Source organism: Leptodactylus fuscus, chromosome 11 (genome assembly GCF_031893055.1).
Source record: "Leptodactylus fuscus isolate aLepFus1 chromosome 11, aLepFus1.hap2, whole genome shotgun sequence".
Classification (NCBI taxonomy): Eukaryota; Metazoa; Chordata; class Amphibia; order Anura; family Leptodactylidae; genus Leptodactylus; species Leptodactylus fuscus.
Window position 1 is genome coordinate 63,032,426 of NC_134275.1, and position 26,104 is coordinate 63,058,529.

At 42.7% G+C, this 26,104-nt stretch overlaps 1 protein-coding gene across 3 annotated transcripts in view; it reads left to right on the forward strand.

Moving 5' to 3' along the window:
• The window catches only part of PLS3 (plastin 3), a 49,876-nt gene that overhangs the window by 17,723 nt on the left and 6,049 nt on the right, over positions 1 to 26,104 (forward strand). The window contains exons 1-10 of one of the 3 annotated variants that reach the window (XM_075260538.1): positions 3,387 to 3,418; positions 5,161 to 5,211; positions 7,729 to 7,814; positions 15,079 to 15,242; positions 21,349 to 21,478; positions 22,198 to 22,330; positions 22,531 to 22,612; positions 23,174 to 23,339; positions 24,063 to 24,205; positions 25,903 to 25,929. In XM_075260538.1, the coding sequence (XP_075116639.1) occupies positions 7,748 to 7,814; positions 15,079 to 15,242; positions 21,349 to 21,478; positions 22,198 to 22,330; positions 22,531 to 22,612; positions 23,174 to 23,339; positions 24,063 to 24,205; positions 25,903 to 25,929 (912 nt within the window). In that variant the 5' untranslated portion in view covers positions 3,387 to 3,418; positions 5,161 to 5,211; positions 7,729 to 7,747. Of the gene's footprint in view, positions 1 to 3,386; positions 3,419 to 5,160; positions 5,212 to 7,728; positions 7,815 to 15,078; positions 15,243 to 21,348; positions 21,479 to 22,197; positions 22,331 to 22,530; positions 22,613 to 23,173; positions 23,340 to 24,062; positions 24,206 to 25,902; positions 25,930 to 26,104 lie in introns of those variants that run through there. The other 2 variants (XM_075260537.1, XM_075260539.1) reach the window with 2 other exon arrangements.

Below are 26,104 nucleotides of genomic sequence, written 5' to 3' on the forward strand. Positions count from 1 at the left end.
TGTGATGGTGTTCCGTGTGTTATTTCTTCATTATATACGTTAATGTGTTGAATTGTTGTTGAATAGTTGACCAGAAATCTGTCGCGTGTCCTCCTTGATCCCTGCCACCAGATGACAACGCCGTGGCTTTCTGTGACAATGTCGTCTTGTATTTTGGCTAATGTTATCGGTAACTTATTTCATTTCCCAGTTTGATACATTTAATTTAATGTAATTTAATTCCAGTAAACCCCTTCAGCTAATAAAGGCGGCCATGTCCTGGAGTGAAATTACATAGTGCTCCAGAAATTGGTGGCTTTCATTCTACTGGACAATGTATGGTCTGTCTGGGTGCCGGCAGAGATGGGGAACGCCTTGTGTTTCCTGATCTATTTTTAATGACTTCTTCCTCTCCTCTATAATACAGTTCAGGGAGGATTATCAGTAACTACAGATGTATCCAGCTACAACACTTAGAGAAAAGCCTCTGTTCCTGGAAACATTCGGCTGGCCTTTATCCACTACACGCTAAGTAAGTCACTGCACCTTCAGAACGTGTCACCGGTGCCCAAGACATTGCTCGAAAATAAAGTTGCCTGGATCTGGCGGGATTGGCAAGGTATCGAATGCATATAGTGGTGTCCTGACTTTTCCAAGTGGTCACGCTGGAGATAGTCGTCAGATGGTTTTTGGCACCGACTTGACGTGTACATGTTTATGCTAGAGTCGGGAGAAATAGCTGTAGGTGAACGCTATATCAAAGTGCACCCGTATTTTCCAAAAACCTCTGACTTGTCATAGTTGACTTGGGTTCCTGGGGATTCCGGGTGCTGAAACCCCAACCATTGTGACGGTATCATTCCAAAAATTGAGATGTGGGCATTTAAGGAATTACCCAGGGAGTCTGTCGTCATCACTGACATCCTTCAGAATTTTGTACGTGATGAACCCAGAATTGTCCCCCGGGTCACGTGATTGTAACCACAACCCAACCTCCGTCTACTCTCCCATGTTCACCCCTAAGAACCTGTATAATGGGGGTCAGTTTTACTGTAATACCGGCAACTAGTAGTGAATATTAGAGAATACAGAGGAGGAAGAGTGATTTGGGGACCGGGTGCTGGTTCCGATCACGTCACCAGGGTTTGGAACCAGCGTAGAACCCTGGAAATGATCACATGCTAAACTCCAAGGAAGTAGTTGGTGTTCAACTCCTTGGAGAACCCCCTTGTAAGACCTTGGTCACAAAATGATTAAAGCAACTCTGCAGGTACTGATACATGAACGTTTTCACATACAGTTCTCAGGCCTGGTAGATCAATATATTGTGGTCCATTTTTGTATTAACGTAGATGAATCTGGAGTTGGCCTTTAACTTGTTGTCTGATATTCTTTGGATATTTTTATCCTTCCTATCAATGCTGCCATTATCCTCTGAATAGATCAGTACATGTCTACTCTCCGATCTGGGTAAGTGAACGAGCAGTAATAAGAGGGCACGCCGCGCCATTTTCCAATGACTACATTTCTGGCACTTAGCGCTGACTGATGTTCATTTGTAGATATTTGATAATCCCTTTGCTGCTTGTGGTAGAATGTGACTTCACCGTGTTCCTCGCTTGTTACATGGCCTCGTAATAATGACTGTGAACACTCCGCTGTCATCATGTAAATTCTGCTGCCAGATGACTCTGCCGCCACATTTGTAAGTCAGATTTCCAAGGCTTAGCTGTGACGCCCCACGAGAGTCAATTTGCAAAGCGGTGACTTAAACTTCATGGATTCTCCGGCAATTATACGGGGGGTTAAAGGGTTAATACCAATGCACCCGGGAAATTGCAGCCATTTAGATGACAATTAGGCAGGACGTGTTTTAACCCTTCATAGGAATGTAGATTTGGTTGATAACTAGAGTGACAATGCCACCCCATGTCACCCCATTAACATCTGCAGAACTGCTGAGTAGGTTATTGGAGAGACTCCGCAAACATGTATGCAGAGAATGAATGAAGAGGCCACTGCCTATGTGTGCAACACTCGCCACTGTAATTTATGGGCACCTACACGTTCATCTTTGGGTTCTCTGAAACGTTGGACTTTTTCATACAGGCTTTCTGATGGACTCTTTGCTGGACAGTCACCTGGCGCAGATGTGAACTCGGCCTTACTTGGCTGATTTTGGTTTTCTGATAAACAATAATGCAGAAGGCCTGCGTCTTATTAAAATGCCAGAAATGTTTATGGTGGGAAAATTTTATGTCGTCCTGTAACTCTATATGCAAAGTCTCTGTAATAAGATACTGTAGAACTACAAGGCCTGCAATCCCCTCTAAGCTGTAGGACCACCCTGTGTGTACATGTAATATAGGATGACTGCAGTCTGTAGTGCTTTTGTGCGGCATAGCCGCTCCATTATACAGAAAATGTGAATACTTGTGGCTTCTGGGTAATGATCTGAAGTCGGTCGCCTTTAGTATTTCTCAGTACCGTGTTACGTATACCTTCATCATGGTTTTGTTTAGTATGTGGCTGATTTCCTATGTGGAGAGAAATGCTGAGTCAGTATAAAATAGATCAAAGTTCCTCAGAGCTGAAATCCTAATGCAGAGCTTGTTCTTCTTTTCCGAAAGCTTCTTACTCTTATAAGTGTAAACAGACGCACCTTTGTGTGTTTTAATGTAAAGTGAAGGTTCACCTTTAGTCTTCTTCTGACAAATACCATCTATGTCTGGGCCTATGAGTGGACCTATGAGTGGACCTATCGTTGATCCCAGATCTTCATACCCCTCTGGTACAGTTTGGTTTCTACCCCAGATGATGATGTCATGTGCATATGTAGTACGGTCTGATTTCTGATAACTTGAAAACCTTGGATATAGCGTTTTGCGGCAGCTACCTGTGAGAAATTAAAGGGGTTTACTCCTTTGACAGCCCCAGTGGTCACAAGCTGGTACAGGCGTAGAAAACACAGATCGATGGAGGAACAGAGAGCGATGGTTTAGAAATTGTAAGCTTATCACATTGCCTCCTATGATCTATGAGTATAAAGTGCATCAAGTATTCAGTTCCCCCTACAGCACTCCTACAGAAGGAATGAAGCATTGCAGTTTCCGTTCCTCCAGAGAGACACACTTTTAACAGAATGTATAATGTTCTGAGCCCTTTTTAGTACGTTGTAATGTATTATGCAGTAGGGATGTGGAGGGAGGCGGAAGTTTGTCTGGATCACACCATATTACAATACAACCTACTGCAGCTTGTCGCCTACAGACCTTTAACTTCACATGATTTTCTGTAATTCCGGTCTAGTTTGTTCAGTTTAGTGATCTCACATCACAGACACACCCTGTACTAACCATGTGCGATTTTGCTAAATATGTCATTTGCTTAATTCCTTACTGTTGAGGGTGGAGAAGCGGCCACTCCTGTCTACTTGCAGGTATTCTTCTATTACTTGTATATTTGGGCAGCAGAAAGTCTAACTTTTTCTTGGATTTCCTGGCAGTGTTCTAGAATTTCTTCTTCTCTTGGTTCGGTGCTGTTTTTTTTATTGGTATGTTCCTTTTTATTCTACATAGAAAATGCCTTGGTGGATGAAATTTTACATTTAATCTCTTGCCTTTGCCATACAGATCCTTTTATTTTGGGGGCACCTGTAAGATCTGTATACAGAAGGAGCTATCGGGGCCCTTAATGGACCACAAGATAGTGCAAATAAGAGATTCGAAGCCCACTTTGGGTCCCCCAGCTTAGGAGAGGAGGGTATTTTGTTGGGTGCCATGCTGTCTAGTGGGGCAACTTATTGGCGTCTACAAACTAAAGGGGTCTTTCTGGGTACAGGTATCTTTTAAGATGAGGGACTATACTATTACTATGCTATGTGGGACGTTTATGATGTATGTGCTTGGTAGACTATGTATTTGTCTATGTATATACACTATGTAACAGTGACCTTCCCAAGAAGTTGCAAAATTTGCGCCATAAGTATCATGTAATTGCAGTAATATTATACAAGGATGTTGACTTGTTCGCTGCACAATTGCAGACCTCAAGATGTACAGTATATGTAAGATTATACAGTTTTTCGGTCTCCAATTTGGAGCATTTTTTACAATTTGTCCAAAGGTGAATTGACCATAAACGATTGTCTTCCGATTTCCTGTTTTTTGGTAAAGGTCACTATAATATGTCTCGTCATGACCCGTAACATCATGGAGGTAATTGCTGGTAAGGGGTGTGAGTGTTGTGTACAGTTCTTTCTCACTTGATGTATGGAATGTGGCTTATGTAAGACAGAACTTGAAGATACATGTTTCGAGAGGTAGGAGAGCCAGTTTGTTATCGTAGATAGTTGCGCTCTTCACATGAGCTCCTGAAATCTCCTAATCTTTCAGGGATCTGTGGCTTTTGCCAGTCACATCTGTAATTGGGGTCTAAATTGCCAGTTACTGTGTGGTGTGAGGGCTAAAATAGGATATAGATGGGAGATACTGGGTAATTTATGTCTATTTTAAGCCGAGGACACAACTTTTTGCCAGGTTGCCTCTCAATGGTTTGGCAGGTAGACAATGCTTATCCTCTCTTCGGTAAATCTGTATTTGTTTGGGTGGAGATTTCTATTTTCTTATGCAGACTTTTGTAAGTTATTTTTTCCACCCACTTCTTTGTGCTTGAGATCCCATTGCTGTGTATTTAGGAGAGTGTCTACGTACAAGGTGCCTACGTTCCGTTTGGGTGCATAGATGGGTGTGACTGGTGTCTTGGGTAGAAGAGATGTTGCAAGGGGTTCTCTTTCATGAAATTTGACACAGGTCTGGCCCCCTGCTGATATTACATTATATGAATGGCCATCTATTACACAAGTGCCGCTCTTTTTAGTCTACTGCTCCGGCTTATAAAGACGAACCCTCTAAATATCCTAACAGGACATATGGGCAGGGGTTGACCTGATGGGTGGGCCACCATCTATGATATCTATATATCGTGATGGGGGCAATAAGCCATCTGTGACTTCTTTCACCCAACATCAGATATGGTGACTGTAACGTCTGTTTAGATGTCCAGTTTTTGCAATTTTTGTACCTAAATATCAGTGTAAGGCTGTATGCATTTCAATTTCAAGAACATGTCTTTGAAGTAACGTCATAATACAGTTTTTCATATATTGTTTTTTTTTTCTAGGTGTAAAGCAATTTCCAAGGGAACTTCTTATAAGACGACTTTGCACGGGAGGTAGGTCATTGTAAGTTAGATTTCCATATTGTAACCCATATTGGTGTTTCTATCAGTCCCGTTGCATTAAATGGGTTCTCTATTATGGACCATCCCTACCTGTTAGATGAGTCCCTTGACAATAAGTAAAAAGCTTTCCCTTGCTGGAGACATAAAAAAAAAAATTAGGCTTATTTATTTTACTTTGTATTCCAGTTTTTGATGTACAAGACATGTAAAAAGTTATTTAGTGGCACACAAGTGTATTTGCACCAGAAATTTGGACATCTCCCTGTTTGCGCCATGCTTGCAAATAATGTCTGAAATCTACGCCATCCCCTAGTTGGCATAGATTTAAATTTCTGGGATATCTCAATATTTTGGGTGTATGTTGTAATAATGTTGGTGTCTCTCTCTGGCTCAGCTTTTCCTTAAAGGGGCTGTGCTGTTATGGACTCTTGTTCCCTATCTATGGGACAGGGGATAAGTGTTCTTATCGCTGGGGGTCCCAATTGTAACCGGCTCGCCACACTTATATGGGGCTTCCGGGACTGTAATCTCTGGTAGTGCCTGCAACCCCATAGAAGTAAATTCAGTGCCCCTAAGGCCTCTTTGTTAGGGACTTTCGGGCCATTGTCCTTTTGATCACTGAGGGAATTAGTGATGAGGCCCCCAGCAATTGGACACTGCGGATGGGGATAAGTGCCCATAATGGCACAACCCTTTAAGACAGGTATACTTTTGCCATACTGTACATGCATGGGCCACTGCTGCATTCAAACAAGGGACACTGTGCCCCTATTCTCCATATCCGAGGGGATCCCAGTGGTCGGAGCTGTCACACCAGCAGCGGCCATATATTTCAGGTGAATGGGTCAGAGCTGTAATACTAAGTATAGCCGATACAAACTGTAAAACCCAAGTGCTGCCCCCTCAAACAGCTGATAGGTGGCGGTGCAGGAACTTCTACCCCCGCCACTCTAACACTGATGGCCGATCTGAAGGTTAGGGCTACAGATATTGAGTTTGCTTTGAGTAACTTTGATATATCTTTAGAGTCACTGCAGTCAAGTGAGAAGCTTCAACTTTTGTTTAGTAAGAGATAAAATCAAATTTTTTTTCTTTCACGGCCCCATGCTGAGATTTTCGAGAAACATTAAAAGCTCAGTCAAATTCTCTGAGATTTCGCAACCATTTTATCTCTAGCAGTTAAGTTGTTCCAATGGTGTTATCCAGTCATGTGTTTGCAGTGTGATAGTCCCTGTAGCCCCGGCCTAAGGACAGGCCTCAATTAAAAAAAAAAAACAACCTCCTTTAGGCAAAGGCCCCACGTAGCGACATGCTGCGACTTACAAGAACCCGACCGTTTCTCCATTGTAGTCTATGGCAGCTGGGGCAGGAGCTAAGCTCTCAGGTAGGTGCACACCTTAAGATCAGGCCATAACTTGTGTTTCATCAGTTACCCAACTCTTCGTTCCGAGCCTTAGGATATATTGTGAAAGATGAAATGAGTTTCTCACACGCGTTGATGGCTGCCTGATTGGTCTATTCTTATAGCTGTTAATACGTTGATGGTTAATAGTAAATTCGGCAGAAACCTAAGACCATAAACAACGGCAACAAACGATGCAAATGATACATTTTTCTAATGGCCATTTTGCACCCCTTTGGGCCCCCTTTTCACAGATCTTATAGGCTCAAGACTATTACCAGGTCCATGAACAGGGGCAGAAATAGGATATATCTTGTTTTTTAATGGTCCGTCAAAACGGCTGACAAATGACTAGCCACAGTCAATGTGTTCTCCAATGGCCGTGTGAATAAGGCCTAAGACTTGTTGTTTGAGAGTCGATAAGAGATCTGCTGTCCTCTTGCCTTCTTAGAAACAGCACCCCTCTTGGCTATAGGCTTTCTCTAGTATTGCAGTTTAGTCATTATTCAATTTAAAGAGAGTCTGTCACCTGGATGAGGCCTACTAAACCGGCAACCAAGTTGGATAGAGGAGATTTCCCTGAAGGTAATGCGTTTCTTCATGAATTCTTACCTCTGTTGCCAAGATATATTACAAAATTTGCAAATGCTTGGTCTGGAGCACTAAGGGCGGGTCCCTTGCACCAAACTGCTACGCCCCACCCTGCTCTGATACGTGAGAATACAGGGCCAGGTGAGATTTCAGGGTAGTTCAAAGAAGGAGGGGGAAGGGCATATTAGAACAGTGTGTAGGGTAGAAGTTTGGAGCAATGGTGCCGCCCTCAGTGCTCCAAATTGCTCATTTGCATATTGGGAAATAAATTGATAGCACAGAAGGCAGGAATTTTCATGGGGAAACAGGCATTATATTCAGGAGAGCCCACTCACTCTGTGTTTTTGGTATTCTATGCTTCACCCTGGTGACTCCCTTTACAAGTTTCTGACTTGCAATACCACATATAGCCCATGGTCAAGAGGGGCACTATTTCAGGATAAAAACACTTGACTCTTGCACAAACTTTTACCTTTCTAGTTTTTAGAACATTCAGAACTTTCTTTGTATTGTAGGTAACCACAGCCGCCAACAATGGCACACACGACACAGATCTCCAAAGATGAACTGGAAGAGTTAAGGGAAGCGTTTGCTAAAGTTGGTAAGTAGTTTGTGTTCCGGTTTTTATCTTCGCCTTCTATTGTTGAAGTGTCCTGTTTTCCAGTGCGGCACTTGTTCTCATAAGACGGCTCCTCGGGTGTATTAGAACTGGCTTCAAAAGCTCTTCACGACTGATAACATTGTGAAACGGAACGTTCTGTGACACTGAGGCCCTTAGCAAGAAGAAAGGACGATTGTATCGAAACTTTATACTTGTCAATCTCTGCCTGCTTTGTCTGGGCTCCTCTTAAGATGGCACTTGTAGCTGTTTCTGCTGCATTGCACCAGTAGTTTCAGACGGGTTCTTAGACAAGTTTCTCCAGTAACCTGCTCTAGATGCTGGAACGGTTTCAGATTTGGACACTTAAGAAAGTTTTAAATGAGTAATCCAATATCCGGTTATGTAACGGCAGACATACCGTACAAGGTGCCTCACTGCTCCTCTTACTGGCAATTGGTGGCTTTTCACCACTATTGGTGTTATGTACAGATATGTGGCTCAGGGATTTAAAGAGGACCTATTACCAAATCCATGACATGAATTATCTAATAGCTACGGACATCCTGTACAGCGCTTTTTCCAAATCTATTCTGCAATTCCAAAGATATGAGCCCTTTTAGTGTTAATGCGAATTAGGGTCTACTAGACAAGTGGGTGGTAACATGATGGTTCCTCTAGGGTGTGGTCTCTGTGTGCTGTGCTGTATGTCATGCAGTGTTCCCACCCACTTGACTAGTTGACTAATAATTTGTATCCATATTAAAAGGGCTTATAGCTTTGGAATAACTGGTTTTGGATAAACAAAACTCGAATTTTGTTTAGGCTGCAACACCTATCAGAAGAGAAATGTCTCCTGGCTTATCCTGAAGCTCAATGTCTGAGAGTCTCTGTGGTTAGTGTCCACCTCTAGCCTTGATATTGCTGGTTACCGGTTCTGACTTTATTCCTGTTTCTCTTTTTGAGAGGTCTCGACTGCTGATGCAAAGTTTGGTTAGGTCACTGGGTTTAACCTTTGAAATTTGACCTTCACGCTTTGATCTTCACGTCTGACTGGCTTTGAACTCTTCAACACTGTGTGCATTGGCTTTGCTTGCTCTGGGGAGTGCCCTGCAGAAAACGCCATATGTATGTAAGGGTATCTAGGATGAAAACAAGGCTCCCTTAGATGCCATATCCTAGTTTAGCCAATACCAGTCCATAGAGACAATGGTAGTCGTTAGATAAAGAGCCAATGCAGGTTATGCAGCGTAGGGACCTAAAGGCAAGGTGACTTTGTTTCCGTCCCGTTTCCTAACTTCTTTACCTTTCTATGGAAAATCTAGCTAGGAATTTTTCTCGGGAGACATAAGAATTGGTGGCTTCATTACCTAGACTTTATATTCCATAACTTCTGTTTCAAGCAAGTTTCGGCAGCTCTGTCCCGTTGGGTGAGTCACTCGGTAACAATTCTGTAATTTCCTGTATAAAGTCAATGAAGGAATCATCGTGTTGCTTTAGCATGCTTGTGCATAGGAAATTCATTTGCTGCACAAACATTATTCAGGCCGCCTCCATTGTCCTCAGACAAAGCAAGGGTGTAATGCGAGCCGAACACAACATAAATGAAAACATATGCAAGCCCTTTCTTGGTCTATGGCCTAGGAGAGGCTGACTCTAAAAGGAAGGAGAAGCAAATATCCGTCATACTGTGGCACCAGAACACGCTCGGAGTTTATGCTTGGCCAAGCGTTGATTCAATAGTTATACCAGATTTCTGGATAATGCTCCTTGTGATCCATCAGGAATTTTTTCCTTCTATAGAAATGTCCCTTCTATTTTTAATTGAGTACCAGAGAAGATGAAATAAGTATCACTTTCTGGACTTGTCCCTGAGATTTAGCCCCCCTGCATTCCCTCTTTATGGTTTCCGAAACTGGAAACCCCCTGTGACTGAAGGTGGGCCAAGATGGCCATGCACATTAGATGAATTTTCACCAAGGCGACCCTGGATGTCCATCTAGTGTCAGCAGTGGTGTCCATAACCTCTACAGACAGCAGATATCACGGAAAAGATGGATCATGTTGGATTTTAATCTTCTTATCCCAGACAAGAAGCATCCTGAGATGTCTCGTAGTGATGTATTCCATAGTCCTCATTGGAAATCCATGCCTACTTGTCTATGGAAGGGTCAGGAGATGGCCTTCTGTATTGGCTCAAGGCTACATGACTTATCTAGTATGAACATTTCCATAGGTTTTCTATACTGTAATGGTTTTTGGGGAAGTCTTCATCCATGACCTTTATCTTTTAGCCAGAGTGGCTAGAAAGGGCCCCTCTCGCTTTGGTGGACTTGGAGACTTTTTTGTTAGTAGAAATGCCAGGTCCCACTGCTAGGACCTCCCGCAATCCCAAGTAATCTGTGAGTCAGTCAACTGCAATTTACAATACTCTACATCACCACTACAGGACAAATGAAGCATTGCAGTTTCTGTTGAAATCAATGGTCTGTCCATGGATTGCACCAATCTGTTGGACCCATCATGTGCTATTTGTGGCTAGTCTTCACTGTCTTGTAGTTGAGGGTCCTACATGAAGGACTCCTTCTTGTCCATCAAAATAGAATATCCTAATAGAATATTTTATTGGCGTTTCTAAACCAGACCGATCCTTTACGAGATGATCAGAATTGAAAACAAAAGCCATATTTTGTCTTGTTTTGGCCGTTTTAATTGCGAAAACTAAAAATTACTATAGAATATTTCTACAGTTTTCACAACCACCAGTAAACAGGCCAGTCAGCGCTTCTCTCTTCTCCAAGATCCGGAAGGCTCCGGCAATTTGTATCTTTAATGGACAGGCGTTTTTCTACCTGAACGATGAAAAATTTCCGTAATCTTCCAAGTGCTTCTGTTCAGTTCCTGCCATCTGGATCAGTGCGCGAGAGGTCTGTTAGCAATCCGCAACATGGCACCGTGCCTTAGAGGAGCAGGAGCGTTCCAAGAATGACTGAAGGAAGCAACGCTCAGTTTGCAGCTGCAGAAATGATATGTTCTTGTATCTATGTGGCATCTCCTACAAAAAAAAACAAAAAAAACTTTTTGGGTTTTATTACAACTTTTTTTTTATGCTGTAAACTGTAATATGAGAAGTATAATTTGGCAGATTACTTGGGCTCTGTGCAGATATCATCTGAGCCTTTCGTCAGTGCAAATTTTTCTGATGGTGGCCACTCCTATAGCCATATGGTAACAACATGTATATTGCCTATGGGACCCTGTTTAAAAAATAAAAATAAAATAATGTGTTCCATCGTGCCTTTCCTCTTGCCTGGAGATGTCCATGAGATGACCAGATTTTCATAGCAATGAGGGTTTTCAATATTTAGTCATGAAATGTCTGTCTTCTGGGTGTCTGTTTGTTCTGTGGCCCCCATACACTCAGCTGTGTATTTTTCGGGGGCTGTGAGCCTAGGCAAAACTCGGGACAAGATGGGTATAGGACCTGTGACCCAGGCTTGCTCAGAACAGTAAATGGGGCCATGTCATACATGTTCCATCCAGGCCGTTCGATCATGGACCCGGCTCACAGGTCTAACGGTAGATCTGGAAGCTTCTTCTATCAGTCCTCACACACATCTCTGCGGTATGGCTAAGTACAACCTCTAAGTGCTGTCATACAGATCTCTAGGAGGATTGCTTCTAGGTTGAAGATGCTTCATGCATATACCATGCAGTGGTGCATTGAGCCTCTGGAGTACCTCCATTTACATATAGACTCAAAGTAAGGTTCTTCTATAGGAGTGTGCCGGCACAAGATCAGAGATTTCTAGACAAGGGACGGTAACTCCATATATATGGAACCCAGCCGAGTTTAACTGCAGTAGTAGGGATATGTATGGACTCTGTACACCTCGAGAAACCCTACAACGACCATGACGGTGGTTGTTCATGTATATGCGGTCCTTGGATGAGGTATGTGTTTGTAGGTTATATAGTGAACCGAGCATTCACCTAGTTGTTGTGGTACTATATACATGAGTGGTGTGGACCATGATGTACCAATGTATACTGATTCCTTAGCATCTTCCAGTTGATGTCGTCACACAATGGTGGACATCTCCTCCTGGGGATTATTGACATGTAATGTTCCTCTTGCATTATAGATGTATAGTTTGGAGACACAAGAATAACTCAGTCTTAGACCATATGTCATTATTTTACATCGGAGACCATAAATGTTTAATGTGTCGAGCGTTCACGGCAGGATGAACATCCAGACCTTTAATGAGAACATTACCTTAGCCTAATAACAATTTAGTGAAGACATTTGTAAGCCCGGTGACTCCTTCCCTGGAAAAGACATTACTAGCGCTTGTCCTAATATTTCTCTCCATAATGTATTCCGCACATTGCTTCATCGGGTGCGGGAGGGACATCTTTTTATGGAACTTCTTCTCACATCCTGTTGTTTCTGGCTATTTCTAGTACGTATTTGGAGGAAGCCAAACCATGGTGCAGTTTTCCTCTAATTCCACCTGTATCGGCCCCTTTGGGCTAGTTTAACCCTTTGTGTACTCGTGATCATGTTAGCACCGTGCCTAGCGTCTGACATTGTGAGGTTTGGTCTGAGGTGTAGATAAGTTTTCGCTGACCCAAAATAGGAAAATATTTTTCCAGACAAGGAACATGTTTGCATTCAGTAAGGTACACAAGTGACCCCGGGTAAACCCTTCTTCCTCTAAGACGTTGAGGTCTTGAGCAGTATTCAGTTACCGAGTGTAAACAAGTTTTCTTGGATCTGAATTTAGTCTAGTTTATGAATATTTATCTATGTGGATTTCTGTTGAGAGTATATTGGGCTACAACCCACTAGTTGCAAATTTTTATTGGCCTAGCAATAATGACTTTAACCCCTTTGTGTTTACCATTTGCATATATACACCCCCTAACCCTACATTCACTGTCGTGTGACTATAGGTTAAGTTCCCAGGCACACATCGGTGGTAGTTTGCTATATATGAGTAATAGCAATATATCTGTAATTATCCAAATTTCTATATAGTATATGGATCCATTCGTTTTTGTCCCCATACACATCTATATTTTTTTTTTGGGCACTAGATGGTTAATGGACTGTGAGGCTTGGATGCTCATTTACAGTCACTGATGATAAGTCTTCTTAGCACTGTTCCATTAAAGCCTCAATCCCGCAAAAGTTTTGTGTCTTAGTGCATTGTACACTCTGAACAGTGACCTAGCAGGTCATACTATTCACATACAGGGAAGTCACAGGAGTTCTGTATTTCTATGTAATTGTATTGGAGTGCAGAATGAGTCTGGTCAGGGAGTGCTTTGTCCTCATTGCTCCAAAGAGCTTATTTGCATATTGACAAAAACTTCAATATCTCAGCAACAAGGTGACCCTCACCTGTCTGTATCAGCAGGGCTGAGGTCATATGGTGGTTCTGGTGATGCTCCCTTATTGATCTGAAGGGCAGGGGTGATCCTTTCCTATCGATCTGCAGGGCTGGGGTGATATGCTGGTTCTGGTGACCCTTTACTATCGATCTACAGGGCTGGCATGATTTGCTGGTTCTGGTGACCCTTTAATGATCTGCAGGGTTAGGGTCATTTGTTGGTTCTGGTGTCCTTAGCTTTTCTATCTGCAGGGTTGGGGTGATATGCTGGTTCTGGTGACCCTTTATTGATCTGCAGGGTTGGTTTGATTATGTTGGTTCTGGTGACCCTTTCCTATCGATCTGCAGGGCTGGGGTGATATGCTGGTTCTGGTGACCCTTTCTTATCGATCTTCAGGGTTGGGGTGATATGCTGGTTCTGGTGATGCTCCCTTATTGATCTGCAGGGCTGAATTGATCCTTTCTTATTGATCTGCAGGGTTGGGTTGATATTCTGGTTCTGGTGACCCTTTCTTATTGATCTGCAGGGTTGGGTTGATATGCTGGTTGTGGTGACCCTTTCTTATTGATCTGCAGGGTTGGGGTAATATGCCGGTTCTGGTGATCCTTTCCTATTGATCTGCAGGGTTGGGGTGATATGCCTGTTCTGGTGATGCTCCTTTATTGATCTGGAGGGCTGAGTTGATCCTTTCCTATCGATCTGCAGGGCTGGGGTGATATGCTGGTTCTGGTGACCCTTTCTTATCGATCTGCAGGGCTGGGGTGATATGCCGGTTCTGGTGATGCTCCCTTATTGATCTGCAGGGCTGAGTTGATCCTTTCCTATCGATCTGCAGGGTTGGGGTGATTTGCTGGTTCTGGAGACTCTTTCTTTTTTATTTTGTTTGCTTGCATGTATTTCATTGAATTACAAATTGGGGGTAAAAAAAAATAATTCTACTTTTCCCATTTTTCTTTGACACAGAATGACAGGGCAAGCACCTTGAGTTGGTTACAAAGGGGTTAATAGACTGTGTTAGTGAATCTCTTGGCTTGTTATCTGTGTAAGTCTAGTGCTGGCTGATAAGCCTAACTGATATACCAGGAGCTGATAAATAGATGACAGCTGTATCATGGGGTAGTGTTGTGTCTCCTAGAGAAGTCATGAGCCAGACATACAGTAATCCTAGGACGCTCCCTGCGCGTGACGGCATTGTATGCTATTATGTGTCCGCCTTTACAGCAGCTGCTGCTGATCATCTGTATCCTTTATATGGCTGATAATCTGACCGTTGCGAGCTAGAATCGGTGAATATAGCAAGTCATCTGGGCTCGTCTACTTCCATAGAGTATGGCACGTGTTCATGTCATGATTTTTACACTTGCCCTTCCATTCCTGAAACCTTTATATTTTGCAATGATCAGAAACAAACATTCGCGCGAACCATCGGTCAACTGATCATTGCCCCATGTCAATGGTGGCTGGTTCCATGTCCCCCGGCTATGACTGGTGAAATAGAACCTATTACTAGACCTCAATCCATACAGATATGTAATAAAAGTCCGCATGCTGGATGTTTGATGGCCCTGTACGGTATAGCTAAGATTTGTATGACGTTTTGTGCACCCTAAAAATCTGTTCCTCTATGTCCTGTGCTAGGCCTAGGGTTGACTTACTTTCTGTAGCGCCCTGTTCCATACGTTTGGATAGAATTGTACAATGTGACTTTTTTTTTATTTTTTGTTTTTTTTACCTTTGTGTTGTGTCTCGTATCATCTATGTACAGTATATACAGCAGTGACATTGATGGCTAACCATGTTCCTTCCAGTCTGCGTTCCGAGTGTCGTTTTATCATCTTCTCATCTATTGTGTTTGTTCCGGCTGTAGATCTGGACAAAAGCGGCTACATATCAGATTATGAGCTCCATGATCTATTTAAAGAAGCCAACCTTCCTCTTCCCGGATACAAAGTGCGAGAGATCATCCAGAAGCTGATGAATGAGGGCGATAAGAATAAAGATGGGAAGATATGCTTTGAAGAGTTTGTTTTTGTGAGTATGGTGGATTACAGTCATTGTGTTTCTATTGTCACCTGCTGTCTTTCCTTATGTTTTAAAGACGTGCCTGAAAACAGAGCATTGTGTGTACTCGGCATCTTCTTCCTATGTTTTTGATCTTGGAGGCAGGACTCTGCAGTTCCGCATTGTTTGTATGATTTACATCATAGTTAGATGACCATTCATGGTCAACCACGACCATCCGTCCATAGTACACGTTCTGCAATTCAGGGAACCAGGGAGATGGTTTATCAAGGCTTGCACAAGTTGGGTTGTTTGCAAAAATTGCAACTTTTTAAGTTTTATGCCCTGCTTGGTATGGGAAGACCATCAGTCCCATCATATTTATCCTTTACACCAGTTTTTTGGCGTAAGTGATGCCACAATTCTACGTCATCCCGGGGCTGGTGTAGACTTCTGTGCAGGTGCTTGGACCCCAGAGGATGCACCTAATTTGTGACTGTCATAAATTAAGTAATAAACCCCAGTGTGCCAGGCATTAGCAAGACAGGCTTGTTCCATAACGACCTACTAGCCAGAATCGAGACCAGCCACTTTGGAGCACCTCCTGTTCTGACTTAAGTGGTTGACCATGGTTGGCCTGCATTGACTATTGGCCACGATTGTTTGCCATGGGTGCCAGGACCTGGACCCAGGTCTGAATAATGATCTGGGTTGTCTGTGATAGGAAAACCCCTTTAAGCTGGTGAAATGTTGAAATGCTGATCTCATAAAATGTTTACCCATTGTTAAAAGGAATTGTTCACTTAGATGTTGTGGTTACTGTTGAAGTTGTATTGTGTACTTCCATAATCTTCTATTGCATTCTGGAGTTTATTTTCTGGTTTAGTAAACCACTTAGGAAATCTGTATTATGGCTAGGTATTGAGTTGAGAGATTGTTCTTACAAAGGTTTTACTTTTTACATCCAAACAGGGCCAATGTCAATAGCCAGGAAGTTGTTATACAATGGATGTCTTATATCAACTCTTGCCCTTCTTCTGTTTGGGGCAATAGGATGGATGGATGTGTACATGGAATGAATAGATGGGTACATGGAATGGATGGATGGATGGGTGAATGGATGGGTACATGGATGGATGGATGGATGGGTACATGGATGAATGGATGGGTGAGTGGTTGGATGTGTGGATGGATGGGTACATGGATGGATGGATGGATGGATTGATGGGTACATGGATGGATGGGTGGGTACATGGATGGATGGGTGGTTGGATGGGTACATGGATGGGTACATGGATGGATGGATGGATGGGAAGATAAATCTTACCTAGTGTGACATTTCTTCTTGTGTTACTGCTCCCTGAAATTTATCATGTCAAAATATTTCAAGTCAGGAGAACCCTATGAAGACCATGTTAGCCGTTGACCTACTCAACACACACAGTCTTCCAATAGGGTGCTTGACTTTGGCAACATAGAGGTCGCATGAGTGACTGCATCATCCTGTGGGTCTAAATAACCACCACCCACATTTTTGCACTCCTGTGTTCCTATGTAGCATCTTCATTTCTAGTCTTAAAGGGGTTTCCAGGGTTAAAATTGGTGGCTTTTCCAAAACCAGGAGTTGTCTGCTTCTGATTCCATACACTATGTAGTCTCCGTGAATGTCGAAATCAAGTTACCTGTGGCTTGCCGGGTATCAGACCTCCACTATTCTGATATTAGTGACTTATCTAAGTACAGGGCAATGATCTGTTAACCACAAACAAGACCCAAACCCACCAATATAGGTAAGGATGGCCTACTATCTAAGTGTATTGGTGTGCACAGACTCTTCTTTGATGATTGATGGCCCAGAAAGGTGGTGTCCTCATGAGAGATGTCTGTTAGGTTTCCGAACAAAAACTCACACATGGTTGGCCACACGTGTACTTATATAGGGAGTTGGAAGACCTGGATGATCGTCAAGCTAGTGTTCTTCTGACAACTGGCTATTGGCTACCATCACTTCTGTCGGAAGTTCCTGTTATAGCCCATGGTGCAAAATCTGTCTAAAATCTGAAAAAAATTCTTCTCCGTGACTTAATTCGGCAAATTCAGAGAAAACATTGGATACTCAACGGACCCCACTATAGTCAATAGGGTCACTTGGGATCCATTGTTTGTTTCTATGACGAAACAGAAGACAGGTTTAATCAACACAGGTATAACCCCGACCTCATGATGGCACCTTCAGACCATGACAATGAAGGTTTGACAAACAGTTTCAAGAGCCATTAACTTAACCCTTTGGGTGACCTTGTAGAATTCCGGTGCTTTTAGTATTGTTCATGTTTATAGCCTCACATTTGGTGTCTTTGTTGCCTTTTACGCCTTCTTTTTCTCTTACAGCTTCATTTTTACTTTTTATTTCCTCCTGGATTATTTTTTCTGTTCCTCACCTGTTGGGTTTGAGTTCTGGGTTACCTTGTAAGTTGGATATGTCTCCTGTGTGGTCAGCACTATCACCTTTTGTCTTATTTTGCACACTGAGCACTTTTTTGGGGGTTTAGATTCAGATTTGCCACAGAAATTTCTACAACAATCTCCTCTTGTCAACCGTGCCTGCAGAAATCTATGCACACGTTACAGATTCCACCCCATTCAGATGCTTGGAAGAGATTTTCAGTAATTTCTGTAGCCAAACTGCTGTGTGTGAATGTCCCCTTACTGTTACACATTGTCACTTAGATATGTGTCGGCTTCAATGGGTATAACGGAACATTGAATAATTCCTTTTACTTAAAGATATTCTACCATTAAAATAAAAATTTTTTGTCGGTCACACGTAGGAATAGCCTTAAGAAAGGCTATTCTTCTCCTACCTTTAGATGTCTTCTCCGCGTTGCCGTTCTGTAGAAATTCCGGGTTTTTTTGGTATGCAAATGAGTTCTCTCGCAGCACTGGGGGCGGTCCCCAATGCTCAAACAGCACTGGGGCGTCCCCAATGCTGTGAGAGAGCTCCAGCGCCACCTCCTTCTTCTTCAGGAACGGCCTCTTCTCGCGTCTTCTTCCGACGCTGGGGGTCAAACTTCTAGGCCTCGGGCAGAGCAAATTCGGCTTATACTCGAGTATATACAGTACTCTGAAACAAGATAACACACACACGTATACATACACACATATACAGACACATACACATATGCACACACACATATAGGCACACTCACACATATATGCACACATACATCCACACATATATACACCTATATGCACACACGTGCATATGTACACACACCTGTGGCACTTGTGTGTAAGTTTTGTCACGGAGCATGTGATCTTGCATGTGATATGAAGAGTTACTGCCAGACATTCAGTGACATAATGGAGGGTTTGTCTTTCACGTTGTCCTCACTAGTGTGTGTCACAATGGATTTCTTCACTGTTTTACACGGTTTGTCATGCGGACACAGATAGAGGATAAAGTGGTACTTTATTAAAGGAGACCCGCTGGAAGAAAATGGGGGGTATATGTTACATATAAGCCATTTTTTACATTAGACATCTGTGCTGAGATCATTGGTTAGGCTTGCAGGCCCAAAGCCTGCGGCTGCACTACTGAGTGTCTAGTATCATTCAGGTGCACTGATGTCTTGAATACAAAGTTATGGATTCAAGTAGTCGATATACAACAATAAATAGTTTGCATATTCGGGAATTCAACAATGGTGGGATTTTCCCTTTGTGTGACGGATCAACGGAAAGTCAGGTCCCTATTGTTACAGGTGGTAAATAATGTAACCAATGGAATTAGTTATACAGCACATATGGCAGGTACGATAATCCATCATGTTCATCCTCCTGGGATCACAGACTTTAGGCAGTAAAAGTGCTCAGAGGGTTTGTTACCTCTCAACCACCGGCCACAATTGTCGGGTTTTGTGCTTCTGCTGACTGTACAAGCAAGCTCTATGCCTGCAATGCTTGTGGAATATTCCATGGAATGAGCAGCTTTTGTCTCCAGTTAAGCCTCGAGCAAAGACAAACACCGCACACATTGGTTTTCAGAGAGGAATATGTTGCTGTTTGCTTTAATTTTGGGTTTCGAGGAAGCACAAACTGTAAGAATAAAAAAAAATATATATATATCTAAATTTATTTAAAATAATATAACTAAGAAAAGCTGCTATATAGGATCCTACATTACTCAGAACGACTATTAATTTCAGTAAGGTCCATGTAATGCTTAATTTCTCCTGTGGCGGCGCTGCAGGCAGGGTTGTGAAGTGGGTACTACAGCTCCAAATCAGACTACGACAGCGTTTCTACAACGCTGATTGTTGAGTGGCATTCATTCAAGGAGTAGGAGCCACGGAAAGCAAGGCCGCAAAATAGGACAGGAATAGGACCTGCTCTATGTTTTGCATCCCAGCCTGTTACCCACAAACGTGACCCTGTAATACAGTCATGTGTATGAGCCCATATACCGTATATACTAGAGTATATAGCCGAATTTTTCAGCACAGCTTTTTTACTTTTTTTTTTTTTTTTTTTGGGAGGGGGGTTTGTGACCAGCCGCAATAGTATTGTATAGAATCTCCCATAAAATAGTGGAAAAAAAGCTTTAAAAAAATAAATAAAATAAAATAAGTTGTAAATCCCTCCTTCCCCTAGAATACATATAAAAGTAGCAAATGACTGTGACACACAATCACATTAGGTACCCCTGTGTCTACTGAATATAGGGGATCTGCAGAGTGTCTGTTCTGTTGGGAAGGGGTTAATAGGAGCACTGCAGATACCCTATAGTCAGCCAGGCTGAATTACAAGTGGAGGGGGGGGGGGGGGAGTCCTCAAGCTCAGGGAAGGGGCAGACAGACAACCAAAACACCCCCTCCCCTTCCCCAGCACCCAGCAACTACTGCACCCCAAAACTCTGACCATTTTAATTTTTGTAATTTTCCTGCAGCTGCTGCATTTCCCCCCCCCTCGGCTTATACTCGAGTCAATAAGTTAATTAGGGGCCTCGGCTTATATTCGGGTCGGCTTATACTTGAGTATATATGGTAAATGAATGCCTCAGTGTGCTGTCTGGGAAAACACGTATAGCACACTGACCTCAGCCACAGTTGTCTGCAAGAAGCCTTACACAAAGGTATTGTAAGGATATATTCACAGTTTTTTTGCAGGCAGAAAAAATCCATCAGGAATAAGGAAATGTGTTTTTTTGACAATCTTTTTTTCATTTTTTTTCATTTTTTTTTTTTTTTTTTTTTGCCCTTGCACACTGTATGGACCTGTTAAACGCGTCGCGTGTTTTCTACTACCCATTGATTTCAGTGGGTTTTTTAAGACGGAATCCACTTGAGGATAGGTCGTGTTGCGTTTTAGTTTTGTTTTTCCTCTGGTAAAAAAAAATTAATCAGCTAGAGGGAAATAAAAATGGTATTGACTCCCATTGAAATGACTAGGAGGTGTTTTTCAGGTGGATTTTGAGGCAGATTTCACCTCAAAATCAGCCTGAACAAAACTGCATGAACATACCCTAAAAAGCTCCTTTAGGGTATATTGACAGAGTTTTTTGACAACTGATTTTGACGCGGAATCCGCTTTAAAATCTGCTGTCAGAAACAGCTTCCATTGACTTCAATGGGAGCCACTCGCTTCTTTTTTCCGCTAACTAGTGACTCAGTCACTGCGTCCACAGCGCGAGACTCCCTCCCGATTAGGCCCATTCATTTGGGTCTAATCCGGAGCGCAATGACAACAGGATGCCGCGCGATATGTTCACACGCGGAAGCCATTTTCCACCATGTGATTTGTTGGTATATACATCCCCATACATAGTACAGTATATATTGTTGGCAGGTGGAGCCCGGTATTTACTAACATGCACAGTGGAGCGTTACACGAGTCTCTTGTATGTTTAGTCTACTTGCGTTTGCAAATAGTAGGGCAAATAAGGGTCATGCTGGAGATTGTCCGCCTTGGGCTCGTGTTCTGCACCAGACGTGGATTCCATTTTCGCTGGAGTAAGTAGTGGAGCCTTGAGTCATATGGAGGTTGATGTAACATCCATTAGTCCCCACTAACATGCTACACCGCGTTCCTCTTTGTGCTAAAAATTCAATCCTTTTCATCCATTATTTCCCTGCAGCTTGTACAAGAGTTGAAGAGTTGTGACATTGCCAAAACCTTTCGGAAAGCAATCAACCGCAAAGAAGGGATCTGTGCCATCGGAGGGACCTCGGAGCTGTCTAGCGAGGGCACCCAGCACTCGTACTCAGGTAGGGTTAATGAATTGGGAATGTAGCAGAGATACCAATAAAATGTTTCAGTTCAGGAAACAGTAATAGTCCAGTCCGGAAACCTGTAAGATGGATCCATTACTAAGAAGATGATCAGTAGTTCAGTTTCGTTATTATAAGGAAATCCTTCGGGTTCCCAAATCACGTCAGTGCGGGGACCCCTTGTGATGGCCATGCTTCTAGATCGGTCAGGTGGTGCATTTAATAGTTTTCTGCTTCCATTAGATACAAGGTAACGTCAGCGGTTGAATTTGTTTGGTGTCTTGTCCAAAAACCTAAGTTACTATTAATGGGAACCTGATAGCAGATGGAATGGAATACTGACAGACTCCCTCAGTGAAAAAATTGATTGACAGATCTCTCTGCCTATTGTGTGTAGGGACAGATCTGCCAATCAAGACAGTCAATAGAGAGACAGTCCTCTCCTCTGAATACCAAGTATACTATGTGTTGCATAGTGGATGTGCTTGGTATTGCAGCTCAGCCCCATTCACTTGAACGGGGCTAAACTGCAAACAGGCCGTGTGAGAAATGAAGTGACATCACTGACTTGTGAAGTGGAAGCAGTGCAAGTAATCTGTGCGGGTCCTGCGTGTCGAACCCCATCCAGTGACATATTGATCCTAAAAGTAGGTAATCCGTATTTAACTCCTCTTTAATATGTTTATTCACACACTTGTGTTTTTTTTTCTTTTTAGAGGAGGAGAAGTACGCCTTTGTCAACTGGATCAATAAGGCCCTGGAGAACGACCCAGACACCAAGCATGTGCTGCCCATGAACCCCAACACCAATGACTTGTTCCGGGCTGTAGGAGATGGCATTGTGCTGTGGTAAGTAGCGCTGAGAACCATTGCCTGACCTATATTACTGACATATGACACGTACAGCCATACAATGGTATAGGTGGCAAAGTGATCACATGGCATAGCCTGATCTCTATTCCATATTAGAGACCAGTCTTGTCCTGTTACATGGAATTTCTCAGAAAATGTTTCCGCCTTTCTTATATACTTATTTCTTTCTTTTGCAGTAAAATGATTAACCTGTCTGTGCCGGATACAATTGATGAAAGGGCCATAAATAAGAAGAAATTGACTCCCTTCACCATCCAGGTGAGTCACAAAGAGGGTTTAGTCTGTGCCCACAAGCCCTGGAGCTTCCTGGACCATGTGCACATAATGCACTGGAAATGCTGGCGCCAGAAGCTTCCCTGTACTGTCCACAGCCACAGTGCTGCATACATGTGCTCAGAGTTATATATGCTATATATTTCTATATACACTGCAGAATACTTGTAAGTATTTGGTGCATATAGACAGATGGCATACACATTCATTGTGCAGACAGTCTGATGGGTAGGGGTGTAGCAAACGGTCACGTCCACCTTAAAATGTCAAGCTGTACAATTGAACAATCAAATTCTAGCAGCCTACAGCCACCAGTAGGGGGAGCTTGCTGCACATGATGTTCAAGTATGTTACTATCCACTTGCACAAAGGTGATTCCCGTCCCATCCACTTGTCAGTGTGTTTCATAACTCTCTAGGAGGAATAACAGAGGAACAGCGCAGAACACAGCTATAAAAACATACAGGTCCTCATTAAGACTATAGCATAGTATGGGAGAAATCCTCCCCCCTCATTATACTGACAATCTCGTCTTACTTTTTATAGGAAAATCTGAACTTGGCATTAAACTCTTCCTCTGCCATTGGCTGCCATGTGGTTAACATTGGGGCAGAAGATCTTAAAGCTGGAAAACCTCACCTGGTGTTGGGTCTGCTGTGGCAGATTATAAAGATTGGTTTGTTTGCAGACATCGAACTCAGCAGGAATGAAGGTAAAATATATATACTTGAAGTGCAAGTCCCATTTTATATTTTTTTGCTATTGTGTTGAGGATGGTTTGGTGAATTTTTTTGCAGTATACTTTATTAACCTATGTAACTTCCTTTTAATAGAAAACAGGCTGTAAAGTTCCCATTCACAAGGCTCTAACTATTTCCAGGCAGAGTCTGTACATACACATGTACTCAGTGCGGCATGCAGCGCTGAAACATTTACCAAAGGGACATGGTCACTTCCAATGGCTGTATCTCTGGTCTTATACAACCTAAAAAAAAGGTTCTGGTATCACTAGACAGCGATTGGGATGTCACTCATTAAACGCACAGTCCCCGACTGTTTTTAGCTAGTTATAGCAAGTACTTCAAGCAGCACATTAAAGCTGAGAATCTCAAGTATCTTAACATACCAGAGCAATTTCCGCGGTAGTGTAATCCAGAGATACAGCCATATTGAAGTGCTCCATCTCCCCTTTGGTAAATTCTGCAGCTCTAAATACTGGCAGTACAATTGTGTACAGATTTCCTCATTAACAGCTCAGTTAGAGAGTTGCTATGTTAGTTATAGTCTGTTTTCTATTAAAAAGGAAGTTAGATAGGTTAATAAATTCTTAAACAAAATGGAAGTTACACTTTAACTTTCAATGGTCTCGTCTTTACATGAAATCTGAAAATAAGCCTTGCCTTTTCCATTCATCTCTACCTTTGTTGTGTTCCAGCTTTGGCTGCTTTACTTCGCGATGGAGAAACATTGGAAGATCTGTTGAAATTGTCCCCAGAAGAGCTGCTCCTGAGATGGGTGAACTATCACCTGGAGAACGCTGGCTGGCAGAAGATCAATAACTTCACCTCCGACATTAAGGTACTTGTGTAGAGCAAATGCTGACATTGATAAGTGACACAACCTAATGGATGACGTCTCTGTAGTGATGTATTGGGCGTCCTCTGCCCGTCTTCCGGAGAAGCCACACGGCATTGTTACTGAGCTTCAGTATTGATCTCATTCATGTTATATCTTCAGCCAAGACCTCTAAATCTCTGTATAGTCACATTCTCATCAGTTCGGAGGATTAGTTGTTCTGTGGACGATCAATGAGATCCTTTGGCATTTGTCCAGTTATAACGTTCCATGCTTTTACTGTACAGTTTCGATACGGTCTGTAATTGATATGTCACTTTGGTATTGGGGCCGACTGGCTTTTGGTTGGGAAATGAACTGGTGACCACTGGTCAGTGTAAATGGGCTCTATATAAGCAATGGTCAAGTGGTCTAGTCAAGTGCTGTCAATGCATGCTTCAATTAAAGGGGTGTTCCAGTATTTAAGGAAGCTTAAAGTAACACATACTATATACTCACCTCTCCGTTCAGCCAGGGTTCCAGTGGAGACTCTTGGTTCCGCTCCCTGATCTTAGTTTACCTTCTGCTTGTTCACGAGCGTGTTAGCCAATGAGCCTCTAAGTGCTGATACTCTGCTTGACCCAAATGCAGATTCTCCGCTGGGTCCCTGGCTAAGTGGACGGGTGACTATTTTCTGTTTGTTATTCCAAGCCTCTCTAGGGGTTAAACAAAGAAGTGGAAACGCTCCTTAAGTCAAGAGTCCTATCACAAGGCTTGGGATACGATGGACAATTTCCATCTGAAAAATTCAGCAGCATGTTTCCTTGAAAGCTGCTGCTGCAGAACAGAAAACCCGGAAAATTAGGTGTCTTGTGCTGCAGCAAATCTGAAGGTCTTCCACAGCTTCAGCCTTTACATTGTAAAAAGTTGAAAGCCTTGACCAAACCAACAACAATTGACACGTTGAGTTTTATTCATGGCATGTGCAGTTACTAGTATATTGCAGTACCATGATGCCACTCTACGTTGGGTTTGTTGTTGGCAGGTATGTCCCTCCGGTGATTGTGACTGTCTTTTTTTTTTTTTTTTTGTGCCCCCTCCTTTAAATGGTGCTGCAGTCAAGTATGCATGCTGCTGCCCCATTCAACTTTGTGTCTGCCCCAAAGGAAAGCGGATTACCTTGGCTTTCTCCGGCAATCCCAAAGAACTAAATATAGCAGCAGGGCACGGGCTTGGAGAGACAGGGACCCCTGTTTTCATGAGCAGTGATGGTCCAAGTAGTCCAATTCGTCGATCAGACGATGGATGTCACTGCGCTTTTCAGACCCACTTTATATCATAAGGCAGCCTGAAGTCCATGAACTTGTAAACTAAAGTTGTTGTGCAGGTCTATAGCGCAAACTTCTAGACTCCAGGTCTTTATGAGCGTGTTCTCCTCTTCTGATGGTCTTATACATTAGCTTATAACATAAGTATTAGAGTAAAGTGGCTCTAATGGTGCGAATCGCGTTAATAATACATCTCACACGGTGCAATGATGAGGCCTGCTGTAGTGATATATACTAAGGGGCATGTATGGATTGTCTTGGCGCCCAGATACTAACATTTCCTCATTACTGCTGCTTCTTATGGCTTTATAGATTTTGTCTCATTAATTCCGTCTCTCTCTCTGAACGCTTCCTATGGATTCTCGCATCTCTTCTCTGCTCCTCTGTCTTCAGATTACTGACTTTGGTAACTCTGTTAAGGTACATTGTTCACATGATGTCTATGGTTGATAGGAAGTGCCCTTGTAACACACTGCAAACTAAGAAGTGCTGCCTGTATATAGTAAAGTATATTGTACACCAGGTGCCCTTTACATGTTAGTAGGGTTGAGGTCCATGTATTGTAAGCTATGGTAATGCTGGCAGAACGGTGGCA